Source organism: Pogona vitticeps, chromosome 6, assembly GCF_051106095.1.
Source record: "Pogona vitticeps strain Pit_001003342236 chromosome 6, PviZW2.1, whole genome shotgun sequence".
Lineage (NCBI taxonomy): Eukaryota > Metazoa > Chordata > Lepidosauria > Squamata > Agamidae > Pogona > Pogona vitticeps.
Genome location: NC_135788.1, coordinates 95566387 through 95580865, shown reverse-complemented (window position 1 = coordinate 95580865; position 14479 = coordinate 95566387). Strand labels below are relative to the sequence as shown.

At 40.3% G+C, this 14479-nt stretch overlaps 1 protein-coding gene across 7 annotated transcripts in view; it reads left to right on the top strand.

The window, feature by feature from the left end:
- Positions 1–14479, top strand: part of ARHGAP23 (Rho GTPase activating protein 23) — a 204832-nt gene that overhangs the window by 72702 nt on the left and 117651 nt on the right. For 4 of the 7 annotated variants that reach the window (XM_073004299.2, XM_020785526.3, XM_073004300.2 and 1 more), the window contains exon 1: positions 12349–12795. The exons of the other annotated variants lie outside the window; for them this stretch is intronic. In XM_073004299.2, the coding sequence (XP_072860400.2) occupies positions 12475–12795 (321 nt within the window). In that variant the 5' untranslated portion in view covers positions 12349–12474. Of the gene's footprint in view, positions 1–12348; positions 12796–14479 lie in introns of those variants that run through there. 7 annotated transcript variants of the gene reach the window in all.

Genomic DNA, 14479 nt, shown 5'->3' with positions numbered 1-14479 from the left:
TCTTGTGCCTGTGCCTGAGAGCAGAGTGTGTAGGAAATTGTGCCACTTGACGTAGGTGCTAAAATGACTAGTTATGGCTCTGATGTTTCTATTCTTGTCAATTTCTTTCTGTTATCTACCAAGAGAGATCTTCATTCCATGTAATAGAAGCAGATAGATAGGGTTCATCCATGCATTCTGCTCCTGTCGAAGAGGTGGTTCCACTGCCCACTAATTTGGACGAGTTTAGGATAGCTACATGATGTTGCTAGAGACTCAAATCAACCCCTTTCACTTTCCATCTACTTCAGAATTATTTTCCTTCACTTGGAAACTGGGTCTTTTTTTCCTTTGTTCTTTTCTTTCTCTGCAGCCCAACGCCTGTGGAGCAAGGCACAATTCGAATTCACCTGACATTAGTTGTTATATTATCTGTGGGAATGCCTTACCTCTACCTCCTTCTCAGGGAGGGGAAAAAGGAAGAGTGGAGAAGCATGAGAGGAAAGGAGGAAGAGGGATGTCTTGTGATGTGGAAATTTAAATTAGAAGAATCCAAATTACATTAAAGGAAAAAAAAATTAAAACAGATGTGGAAACTTTGAGTGAGTGGTTCTGGATCTATGGGTAATAGGGACTGCTCTTGCAAGTTGCCTCAATTTGAGCCACACACTTAATGGGGATGAACTCTAGTCTTGCTTTGGAGTTCCTTAGCTCCATCATCAGCTGCTTCCTGGGATTTGCAGTTCTTTGGAAGGCAGTCTTTATAGACCCTAATAGTCAGCAAGACTGTATGTAACTCCCAGGAAGCACTGTAGCAGTTCCCCACCACCACCACTTCTTTAAACAAATCAGCGACAGGAATCAAGGCTGGAGAAGCCACTATTACATACCTTGTTGCATGTCCAAGTAAAGTAGTTTGGTACAGTTAATGTTTCAGAGATGCTGGGGAATAATTTTTTTTACTCCGTATGTTATTCATCATATGGAGTATGATGAATAACATATGAATAACATATTGCCTTTACCTTTCTGTTGCTTTAAAAACAACACTTTAAGGTTGATAAAATTCTTCTTTTAACTATCTTGTTGTACAGTTCAATAAGAAACTATCATAGGAAAAAAAAGATGCCTATTTACTTGAAGGTTTAGAAATCATTCCATTTAAGCAGCTTTTCAGACATGGTACTTACAGGGTACGTTCTAGCTGGATGTTTTCCTGCTCACGCTACTACTATGTTACTTTGCCTTTCCACAACTCTTCTCTGATTTAGCTGAGCCAGTGCAGGACAACTTCCCAGTGGACTTGTGAGTGGTGCACTTGAATTATGAACATCATAGGATCGGGCAGTTTTTATCCCATTTTCTGTGTCGAACAACTATTGGATGTTAACTATGCAATGAGCATTGCCTTTCAGAGTTATTTCGTTCTTCTTTTGCTGATGGGTGTCTTTAAAGAGTAATAAGTAAGACCTCCCCAAGCCCTTTAGATAGCACAGTTTGAATTCTGAAATCAGGTCTCCTTCCTTTTATCACTTCCTTTTTATAGCCGCCTAGAGTGGTCTTAACCGACCAGATAGGCGGGATATAAATAAAATAAATAAATAAAATAAATAGTATTTGCAATAAAGAATTTCACTCAATTGCAGCACTAGTGAAAATAAACCTTGGTAAAAAGGGGAAAAAAGCAATTGGAAACTAGTGAAGTTATTTGTTACAACACCAGAAAGTGGAAGAGGTAGCATTGTTTTTGTTTTGTTATTTTTAAAATGTATCTTCATTATGCCTTCATTATTGCACCTTCCATTTCCCCAGAATTAGTTAGAAATAACTTCAAAGTTCTGGAAATATAAATGGTGTGATACTGTCCTTAATTTAAGGAGCTCTGCGTACATTCCTCTCTTCACCCACTTTGTCCTCACGATAACCTTTTGACATAGATTAAACTGGGAGTGAGTAGATGGCCCAAGGCTGTCCAGTGACTTTCATGGCTGAGCAGGAATTAAAACTTGGGTCTCTTCAAGTTAACTCAATATATTTTGTGGGAGGAAACCATCTGAAAACTGAACATTTGGATCACTGTATCCCTTAATTCAGTTTGCAGATATGGGAGGAGGTGTCAAATACCATTCCTAAATCCAGCCTTAAAAACAAATAGAATTGGCATAATAACATAAATTATCCAGAACAGGTCTTTAGTCTGGAGCTGAAATGGAATCCTATATTTTCCAGAACCTAAAGGAGCAAATTAGTCATAGCAGTTTTGTACTGATGCTTGATTTGTATGCCCTGTCAATTATGGAAATTTGAGATGTATGTTTATTTACACGCATAGATTCTAAGTACATCCATTTTTCATTAATACTGCAGTTTTTCTATTATAATATTGTAAAAATGATATTTCCCTCTAAATATATTTGCTGGTGACTTTTTTTCCCTTGTAATAATAAGTGCTTAGAGAATCACAGTTCCTTTTGGTTTTCCCTATTGGGTAAGTTTTTCTGTGGTAGCCTTTCCTGCACCGAGCTCATCTTTCTCCGTAAACTATATATATGCAACTGCATGCCACATCGCCAACATTTGTAAACTTTGAACAGCTAATGCTAAATGTGAAGTCTGAGTTACAAACATACAGGCAGGAAAAGACTGTGTGTATGTCAAGTGTAGCTGGGGAAGGCTTTATTCCATCTTTAAATAGCCTTGTTGAACAGTTGGGGAAACAAAGGCTTTTCTCTCTTATCCCCTCGCTGCTCAGCCCTCTCGTGTCATTTCTGACAGCTGTGCAGAGGCAAAGGGCCTTGTCCTGTTCCTCAGGACCTGTAATTTGGGCTTGTTAAAACGTGTGGAAAAGAGAATGGGGTGAACTGGAGCAGGGCGCAAAGTTGTGGTTTGACAAATGGCGTCCTGAATCAGGCAGGGAAAGGCCTCGGGTACATAAAAGTGGCATGTCCAAAGGATTTTGTGATTTTGATGGTAGCTGTGGAGTGGAAGGCAGGGCAGGAGGGAATGGAGCTGAGAAATAGAGAAGAAGGGTACATCAGGTATGGACGTGACAGTAGGGTTGCTGGGTTGGGTTTTGTGAAGAAAACCATTGTGACAGGGCTGTGCTTGGTTCTGTGAAGGCATTATTGCCCTTCACTTTATCAGGTGTGAGAGACTCGCTGAGGTCTCCCAGCTGTGGTTAATCTGCATCTAAGAAATAGGTAGGAATTTTGTTTCAGTTTGGTACTGATCAGGATTTAACAATATTCGCAACATTAGAATGGAGTGGAAAACCAAACGGGTGCATTTACACATCCTTACCTGTTGTGTGAACCTGAACCTGCTACTAAAACAAAACAAAACATTCCTGTATATTTAAACAAAATTCTTATTCTATTGTATGGTTTGCTAGCTGAGGTGCTATTTTTCTTTCTTTCTTTCTTTCTTTCTTTCTTTCTTTCTTTCTTTCTTTCTTTCTTTCTTTCTTTCTTTCTTTCTTTCTTTCACAATTAAAGAATGCAATTTTCCCACATACTGTTCTAAACTAGTAGGGGACGTACACCACTTTATTACCTCAGTAAGAGCCAACATAGATGTAAAAGGCCTATCCTGAAGTCTGCATAGCCTAGCTCTGGCCTTGCTTTCCTGTTAAATAAGTAAGTTGGTCTGGTACTAGCTGGGAGACTCCATATCTATTCTGGTAGGTGGTGTCCAAAAAAATCTAAATCGTACATCTCTATACAGAAAACATGTATGTTATAATCTTCTGACCATCTGTGTATGTAAAAGCAGATTTGGGAGGCTGTGACTGGGAGTAGAAAGAAGGTATGCGCAATGGACCTGCTTGGTCCATTCCCTTCTGTCAGATTTCCTACTCAGAATGATGTCTCAGGTAAACTTTTGTCCATATAATGAGAGACAGGTATTGTTGCTCTTTCAGTTGAAAAAATGAGTGGTAAATTTTGGAAAACAGCTGGAAGGGAAAATGATGAATGAGCAGCTCCATGGAGACAGGTAAACCTGAAGATCACATATCCATTGGCTGGCTCTCTCTCTTTTATCTGTGGTTATCTCCTTAATCCTTATCAGCTAATTATTCATCTTCCTCCTTTGCCAAACCCTTAGGGAAAATTAACTCAAGCAGGCACTCTCCTATGAAGATGGCACAAGATAAGCACGGGTAAAGAGTAGGAGAAATGTAACTAGCAGTTCATGTCTACCAGGGTATCAGAAGGAGCACATCAAGAAGAATGCATCTCCTGGCATCTACCTTACCATTTTGCCTCATTTTGCTATAGCTGGGTAGACCAGCATTTGGAAGTAATCATTAAAAGTAACTTAGTTACTTGCATCATGTTATTGTGTGTTTATGTGTTTTAATGAGGATATAACACAGCTACATTTAGTAATGTAACAAGTGGGAATTATGGAAGAACCCAAGAGAATACTTATTAGTTTTAAACAACATTTTAAATCATTTTTAATGAAATGCATGCTCTAAGATTGAACCCTGCTATTACAAATCTGGTCCCAAAGGAGACCTTTATCTCTAATCTTGCTTCTTGATGTCATATGCTGTTATCCCATTATGGGACTGTAGCCAACTTTAAGGTTATTATTAAGCTGATTGCTGTTTACAGTACTTGTTTTAAAAAGGGTGTATTTCTGCCCTTAAGGTAATAGAGGTTCCATTATGAACAAAAGAGAACCCTATGAGCTATTATAGATAAGTCAGATAGCATGAGCCTTGAGCTGGAAATTCTGGTCAGCTCTTCATTCTTAGTTATGAAACTGGTTGTTGTTGTTGTTGTTTCAATTTATATTGGAGCACTCTCTGGGCGGTTTACAATATAATTTTGCAAACTACATAATTATGGTTCACCATAACCAATCTAAGAATGGTTGTTCTAGGAAAGTTATATTATCTCAATACAATACAAAAGTTGTATTATCTCAGTACAATACAAAAGTTGTATTATCTCAGTACAATACATAAGCTGTAACAGTCTCGCAGGTGCTCACAGATCATACAATTACATGATCAGGAGTCTATTGCCTTTGAGATGCCCAAGCAACCCGTCAGCTGCACTATGCTAATCATTGTCCATTAACTCACCCACTTATAAACAACTAGGCATGCACTGTATGTGTCAAAATGAACTTCTGGCCATTGCAGGTGATGCAACCACACCATCACAAAAGTACAGTATTTCCAAAATGAAGCCCTGGAATCATCTCCAAGTCAAAGGTTTATTTTTTAAAAACATTGTCAAATGTATTATGCCATGCTAGTTTTTGCCAGCACGTCTTAAATGAATAAGAAATGAGTGTTTTGTACCACAACATATTTTTTACACTGCTCTAGTTTACCCACCCTTTTTTCAGAAAGCACAGTTCAGTTTTGAAATGTGAAAAGGAGTATGTTCCAGTGCTGGATTTGGATATGCTAATACTTGTCAACACAGTGAAACCATATGAAGTCTATAAAAATATATCCCAGAGCCAATGTAAATACAGATTATATTCCTGTTTTCACTGGCGTTTGCTTCAAATTAGAGAAAACACAAAAAGGTAAAACCAGAAAAAGCATAGAAATTAAACAATCAAGTGATTCAGCAGTGTTTTCTGTTGTTCAGAAAAGAATTCGTGAAGGTATAATCTTACATTCAGTTAGATCAGATACGTTACTTGCTGTAAAGGGACAGAATTATTGCTAACTGACCAACAGTAACTTCAAAAAAATAAATGTAAATTAAAAACAGGAATGCATGGCGAATGAAATATTTACATTCAGATTTCTGTATTTTGGGTCTGTACAGACATGTGGAACCATCAACTGTGTTGGCCTGTTAGAGCTAATAGAAGAGAGATTAAAATTAAAAAAATTAAGATGATAACTAGTACAGTGAATTAAAGAGTATCTGACACAAAATTAGAACAACCAAAAACAAGCAAAGAATTACTCCAAATGATGTAGAGAATATAGAGAAACTAGACAAAATTAATGGCTCCTTTAATGCACATAAAAAGATAAAAGTGGTAGGAGGCACATTAAAAAAATTGGTGTTCAGTACTCATGGAATAATGCTCTGATACAGAATGCCAAAGATAAAATCATAGAATGGAGTTGACTGTATTAAGAAATGTTTGGAATAACAGACCAGCAGAATTTTTCATGTCAGATGTTAGTACTGGAACAGAAATACCAAAATCTAAAATACAATTCAGGAATTATTCCTGAAATTTGATTGAGATCAGCCTTTTTTTTACATTAGCCAAATGCTTAAGTTTCTTAATTATAATATATGGCAGAATTTACAAGAAATGTGAAGAAGGGGTAGGAGACATGTATTCAGAAGTTTTGGAACCAGGAAAGCATTATTTTGCTCACAGAACTGCTGTAAAAGTTAAATATAATATAATAGAGGACAAAGATACAAAAACTGATTTTCAGTTTTTGTTCTCAGAACCTATTTGGAGAAGCACTTGTAGATCCAAATGATAGTATCTTTGTCAACAGAGAGACTATGAACAATGTTGGATATGCAATGTTTGAACTATATTCACGATAATCAGTAAAAAGCAACAGTTCAAGAAACAGAGTTAAATATCCAAATTGAAAATGTAGGGCATATTGATGAAGTACAATTTGGTTGGATAAAGAGTGGGATCACTGCCGCACAACAAAGTCAGAACAGAGATAGCCCAGAGCAGCTTCTTTAACATGAAGAATGCTTAGTTTATGCAACAGAAACTTAAAAATGAGTTTTGAGAGAGCACTATGTATTATCCTATGTACTCTTGGTTGTGTGTATGGAATCTCCCAGAATCTTGTTGGAAAAAATGATGTTGTTGCTGTTTAGTCGTAAGCCGTGTCCGACTCTTCGTGACCCCATGGCCCAGAGCACGCCAGGCCCTCCTGTCTTCCACTGCCTCCCAGAGCTGGGTCAAATTCATGTTGGTAGCTTTGATGACGCTGTCCAACCATCTCGTCCTCTGTTGTCCCCTTCTGCTCCTGCCTTCACACTTTCCCAACATCAGGGTCTTTTCCAGGGAGTCTTCTCTTCTCATGAGATGGCCAAAGTATTGGAGCCTCAGCTTCAGGATGTGTCCTTCCAGTGAACAGACAAGGTTGATTTCTTTTAAAATTGATAGGTTTGTTCTCTTTGAAGTCCAGGGGACTCTCAAGAGTCTCCTCCAGCACCACTATTCAAAAGCATCCATTCTTCCTTGGTCAGCGATGTACACAAGAACAATTGCACAAATAGTTCCTACCTCCCACTGGCTGGGTGCCCTTCACCCCTGTATGGACTACATAAAAGCGAATCCATAGCCATTCTTAATGTGGACCTGGGTGGTGGGAAACTATGTTTCATAGCAAGAAAACTGAGATATTTTGTTATCTGGAACAGACTGGGTATGTAGGGGAAAACGGAAGGATTGAAAGGCCAAGAAAGAAAGAAAAATAAAGAAAGGCGGGGAAGAACACAGCAGGTTATGGGGAGAGAATGTGTGGTGCGCATGATAAAAGCCCTTGGCTCTCCCGAGGACAGGAGTTGCTATTCCAACAATTCTTGGTATTTGTCTTCAAATATTCATATATTCTTTGGGGAGGGGCTCTCTTAGCTCCTTAGAATAGGCAGAATGCTTTGGTATAACTCCCTCTAATGGGATTCTATAGTTAAAGGAAGAGGGGCAGCCTGTGCGTGTGTCTGTAGGGAGCAGAATGAAGCATTTAATCACACTCCGTTTCCAACATAAATATTAAGCCAACCTGGCTCACTTTGCTCTCTTGTCCAAACCTTCTCTTCAGGAACTGTACTCCCAAATACAGTGTGTCTTTTTTTACCAAATATTTCATCAGACGAGTACACATTCCTGTACTGCAGGTGTTTAGTCTCTGTGTGACTTTTTCAGCATGTTTATTTTGGAAACTAAGTCCCATGTCCTATGACTCCTAACTGCTAGCAAACTACAGTGGGGTTTTCCTTCCCGTGAGCAGCTAAGGTTAAGGTTAAGGTTCCCCTTGACAATTTTTGTCCAGTCGTGTTCGACTCTAGGGGGCGGTGCTCATCCCCGTTTCCAAGCCATAGAGCCAGCGTTTTGTCCAAAGACAATCTTTCGTGGTCACATGGCCAGTGTGACTTAGACACGGAACACTGTTATCTTCCCACCGAAGTGGTCCCTATGTATCTACTTGCATTTGCATGCTTTCGAACAGCTAGGTTGGCGGGAGCTGGGACAAGCGACAGGCGCTCACTCCGTCGCGTGGATTCGATCTTACGACTGCTGGTCTTCTGACCCTGCAGCACAGGCTTCTGCGGTTTAGCCCGCAGCGCCACCACACCCCTGCTGTGAGCAGCTATGGGGCTTGAAACAAGAACTGATGTTAAAAGTTTCCAGCAAGACAAACTATGTTCTGGATCTCAGTTTTCCTGCATATTTTGCTGTCAACAGCATGTGTGAGCAGCCTTGTGAAAGATATGCAGCAAAGATGAGCTCTCATGGTATCACTGGCTACAGTGCCTGGAATTAAAGCAAAATGGTAGACCTTCAAAAACTGGAGGACCATAGTTTTGTATTTTGTCGGTCAGGATGACTCCCATCCTTGAGTTCTGCTTATATATTTTCCTTTATGTTTAGATTTCATCCCAGCTTTTCTATCTGTAGGTTTTAAAAGTGGCAGCTCTTGTTCAGTTTTCTGAATTGGTGTGATATAGTGGCTAACATTATGAACTATGAAGCAGAAGGTCTCTGGTTCAAATATCAGGTCCACTACAAACACTAGTTCTGAACCATTTAAGGAACTGTTGTAAGGATTACAGACATAGTGTATGTGAAGCACACTGAAAGTTATGGCAACTCTTAACAAAGCGAGCTGCTTGGATAGGAATACAGGAAGATTTTCACCCAGTACCTCAGTTCACAAGTATGTGCAGCTCATCCAGTTACTCAAGGTGAAAACAGATGTAACATAAAATGAGAGTTGGTGGATCCATCAGATGAAGAGAGATTTTCTTTAGAGCTGAAATGGATGATGCACTTACTAATGAAACTAGCAGACTAGTTCAGTCTTCTGTTTTGCCTCTCCCAGTGTATCAGCAGAATTGCATCCTCATTTCTTTTTAAACAGCACACACATTACAGTACTGATATAGATACTGTTACAGTATCTATTCATATTTCCCCCTTTTACAAACTAAATTGACCAAAAATTGAAGTGTTATGGATATTAAGGCAGAATTGTTTCCTGATCAGATGTTGGGCACTAGCCAATCACTACTGTGCATAGCTGACTTTTGTTTCTAACCTGCAGAACTTACTCATTCATTCATTCATTCATTCATTCATTCATTCATTCATTCATTCATTCATTCATTCATAAGTAGGTAAGTAAGTAACATAGCTTCACCCTGAAGTGGTAAAGTATGTTTAGACAGAATACCAGGAGATCACTTGGAGACTCGGCTCATTGCTCTAAAAATGTGATGCCAGTTTTCACTCTAATGTGTACCAAATTGCTGTACAGGTGCCTGGAAAGCAGTTCTCTTCTCTAGGACTAGGTCACTATGGTTGAGCCCTTGCATTAAAAAAAATAGGTTTTGGCTTTAAGCTAGGGACCCCAAATTAAGCTTTAGCAGCCTGTGTCTTTCAAGCTCATAAACCTGCCCTAAGCAAGACTGAGGAAACATAAACTGGGTTGGGGTCAGACATGGGTCACAGCCCATCCATTTGCCTCCCTCTCTTCCTTCTGCACCTATACCCCAAACACACAAGGAGCTTGTTCCAGCTCATTAAACAATATTGCCTCCGTAGAAGGGCCTGCAGCTCTGTGCTTTCTTTGTTAGCCTCAGATTAGCATACCCCAAGGGTGCTTATGTCTGGAAGAAGGTAACAGTGGATGTGGCCAATGGGGTAATTTGTCATAATAGTCCCAATAACCATTTACATATCACTTGCTATCTTGATAACAATAGGATAAAGATTATGGTGGCAGGATAATACTAGGAGAGTTTACTGTGCTCTGGTATACCCAAAGCTTTACCCAAAAGTAAAATATTTCCTAGCCTCCAATTACCCCACTTTCCATGGGAGGGGGGGAGGCTTTTTCACATGTCTTGTTTTGGTATTGCTGAGGTTAGAAGTGCACAAAAAGACAAGGAAATCCCTTCCTTTACTGATCCCATGGAAATGCTTAATGCTAAGATCAAAATTCTCTCTTGTTTTGCCGTGCAATCTTGCTTTCCTTATCTAGCCTTCAAAGTTATGATCTGTTCTATGCTGAAGCTTTGGGCAAAATTGCTAGTTGCAGGAAGATGCGGCTTCACCTTTTGGGTGTGTATGTGGGATATTTTAGGGATGGTTTTACCATTAGAGTTATAGTTTACAGTAAAGATGAGGTAACTACAAGTACCTTGTTATTTGTAGATAACTGCTTCCAAGTTCTTGCCAAGATAATATTTGATTGTTAACCTGTCCCTGAATTGTATTTTAGCAAAAATGTATGTTCAATATCAATAATAATTTGTGTGCATTATCTTGAAATTATTATTTGGAATATCACTTTTCAACTTTTGTGAAAAGTTTGTCATTAGTTGTCTTTTTAAAATAAGAACTGGCTTTTTCCTGCCCAAATCTATTGTCTAGCATGGCTTTCCTTGTGGAAGTCCTCACAGTGATGAGAAGAAATATTCAAATATTTAAAATTAAAAATAAAGGAATAATAATAATAATAAATACTACAGAAATGCTCTGGAGTTGGGGGATCCATATGTGCCCCCAACTAAGTGAGGCGGTTGCCTCAGCTGGCAGAGGCTGGATTGCATCCATGGCAGCCTCTCACCTCATCTCCCTGGGTTTGTCTGGCCTTCTCTTGATAGATAATGCTCCATGAGTAACAGAATCCGCCTGCACCCCCTAAAGTAGTCTAATGTCTTCACGTGTGGTGAAGAATGCTGTTCCATGGATTTATCATCTAGCAGTAAGCTTCAGCTGCGGAGTTTGTACCTGGAGTGATAGTGGGTGCAATTTTCTCCTTTGCCTCAGGGAGCAAAATGCTTTGGGCTGGCCAAACGCTTGGCAGCACCCTGCTCTTTGCATAAGGGCAACATAGGTAGACCAGACTTGAATTTGTAATATGTGAAGAAGAAACTCTGTATGTCGTAAAATAAGCAGGCTAGGGAGGAACCTGCCATTGTTTGCTTATATGCTGTCAGGTGGCATTGTATTAATTAGGAAACTGAGCCAGAATGATGGGAGGATCCCTGAGTGAGTGACAACTTGGAAGTTTCAGTTGAAAAGACCAACCATTAAGAAGGGGCATGGAAAAAAAATGGTTTAGGGAAGCAACGCTTAAAAAGTAAATGGTTACAGGTACCAAGTCCTTTGTGATTCATTCCTTTTTGGCAGTAAGAATAATTGCTAATTTAATAATAACTAAATTGCTTTGGTGTTCAGGAAGATATATTATTATTTAATGGGCTGTGGCATTATTTCTTCCAACAGTAAAATTCCAAGCTCCACAAGGATGTATGAGGGAAATGTGGTAGAAAAAGTTGTTGTTTTTTTGAACTGCATCCAGAATCTGTATATATATTTAAAAAAGAGGACATTGGCCTCCCTGACAATTGAATAAAGCCCTTTGGCTCCACCAAATATGTTCAAAAACAAAGCAAGGAAGCTGGGGGTTTATGATGTGTTTTTAAAGAAACACGGCAGATTTGACTGACCATACCACCGGCAAAAATTGTACAGCGATGTCTTTCCTCTCTGCCTGTCCCTCTCTCTGCCTCGGCACAGTCCGGGGTGGACTCTGAGATGGGTGTCAGCTGGAGTGGGCAGGGTCACAGGGAGTGGGGTGGGGGGGCAGAGGTGGCCTGATAGCTCAGAGCAGCTGCAGGGCTGTCTGTGTGGAGTGAATGAGCAACGCTCTGTTCTCTTTCTGTCTGCCTAGCTGTCAAGTCACAACTGAGACTCTCTGATTTGCATCCTTCTCATTCCCATAGGGCAGAATTTGCTGCCGCCACCGCCGCCTCCTCCTCCTCTCCTTCTCCGCGTGTAATTAGTTTACTCTATGCGGTCTCGGGGCTTTTCCCCGTTCTGTTTCTTCTTGCAGTAGGAAGCAGAACGTGGTGTTACAAGGCCGGTTGCTTTGTTTCTCTTGAGTGTGTTTGTGTACAGATATCTGGCGTGCCTGGACTTGGGAATCAACATTTTGCCCAATGATACATGAGGCGAAAGAGCTGATCGAGAGCAACTTCTTGAACAGGGTGGGGTGCGGGACAAAATACAAGCAAGCAGATTCTTCTGTACTTTAGATTCAGGGAACAAATCAAGCAGGAGGCTGTGTTTACTGTCCAAAGAATCTGGATGGAACTGAACCAGCCTGGCAGCAGGAGGTGAGCGCCAGCTTGAAAGCGTTTTCCTGGATACATCCAAAGTTTGTTCTAATCGTCCAGTTCTGTCACTTTCAGCATTGCTGTCTCTGGGCCAGGAATTTTTGCACACCAGAGTGGAATGGTGGAAGAAGGGAGAAGCCGGGGAGATCGGGCTCCTCGTGGTGGCGGGCCACGGGGATCCCCACGTCCTCCAGCCCTGCCACGTCATGGCGTCTCAGTGGTGGGCAAAGCTGTGTGGACGGTGGCGCGGTCAGGGAAAGGCTGGCGTTTTGAGCGAGCGGTTGGGGTGGACTGCAGCTTGCCCGAACCCCGTTGCATCTGGCTGACGAATTTGCGAAATGACAATGCGGAATGGTGGGAGAGGCGATGGCGCCGCGCTGGGGCAGTGATGGCCCAGCAGAAGTGCCGTGGAAGACCCAGGATGGACAGGAATCTTACGGTGAGAGAGAAAGATATTGCTGTGTGTACTCATGTGCATGCGTGTGTATACATCTGTGGGTGGGTGTGAATGCATTCTCTATCAGTACATTCTGGAGAGAGGCTCTGGGACAATAATGTCTTTGTCCCTTAGGCTACCGAATCTATAAAATAGGAATAATTGCAACATATTTCTTAAAGTGGAGTAGCATTTATGAGAGCAACTGAAATAATTTAAAATGTATTACCTTATAGAACCTACTGACAGTGGAATCTTTTCTGTTCCTTTTACCCTCCATGGCATAATGTGAATCCAGGCTGAACTCTTTCTCTGTTGTGAAGTTCACATTTTGGAGCTGAGACATCATGTTAAAAAAAATGTTTCCCTCATCAACAAGTAATCCTGGCCAACTCCAGTACAAGTGAGATTTCATGTGAGAGTTGGAAGAAGATTTTGATACGAAATATGCCACTTCTAGGCAGAATTGAGGTATAGCACTTCTTTTAGAAATTATGGGTGGTTGTCTTTACCCTCCAAACAATCATCCTGGATATCCTTGACAGATAAGGAAACTAAAAGAATAATTTTGGGGTAGTGTTTGTTTTGTTAAACCTTGGCTAGTGCAAATGGTATGTAGTATGTAGGAAAGAGCGTCTATGTGCTCATACATATGAGTGTGAGTAGATCGCTAAATACTGGGGCCAGGATGCCATGGCATGATGTGGGTGAGCAGGCTGGTTACTGATCTGGGTTTCAGGAGGAGGAGGACAGATACTATGTGAGGAATGAATTACAAGCTCACCAGCATGCCCTTGGGGTAACTTGCTCACAACCTCAGTTTCCATGATATGTAACACAGAAATATTTCACATAGCAACACGCTAATGACAGCTCATCTTTGCTGTCATCTTGTTTAATACGGGGTTGATTAGAAAAGTATTTCATTCTGCTTGTCAAATAAAAGATCCTTTACGAGCTTTGTGAGCCATTAGGTTTGGAGAAGTTGAACATGAACCTAGGAAGTGGTGCTTCGAAGCGTTTCTCAGCTATGAAGTGGAAGCCTGCTCTAAATCATCCATATGTATACAGTATAATGAGAGGATGACATACTTTGCTATAGACAATTAATATTTTTGTTTTGTTAGTCACAGTCATAAATATGTCTTCTAAATACACAATATGTTCTAAGTGATTAAAGAACATCCTTCTGGAATCCAGAATAGATCGATCTGAGCGATTGTTTGATTCTTTGAAAAGTGTGTGTGTGATCTGTGTCCCTTCTTTCCTCCAAAGAATTCAGAAGCAGTTCACACCGGGTGGTAGCATAGAGGTTTATCATGTTTTATCCTTACAGTCTTCCTGTGAGATAGGTTTTGTTGAGACAGTGACTGTCTCATAATCACTTGGTGAGCTTCATAGCTGTTTGGGGATTTGAGTCTGTGTCCTAAGCTAATAGGTCTCTGCATTTTAATACAAAGCAATATTATATGTCTGTGCTGAGACAAACTAGTTTATGAGCCAAGGGAAGTAGAATTCTGCAGCCTTTCTATAAATAAATAAATAGAGAAAAGTTGGAATATTTCTTCTGTTTTGCATACAATATGCAGCAGAGTCTTTTTAAAATACTTAGAATCATTCTGTTCTATCTATTTAGTTGCCCCTCTAGCTAGCTTCAAAGAGCTCAGGAGACATTTGAGTAGACACT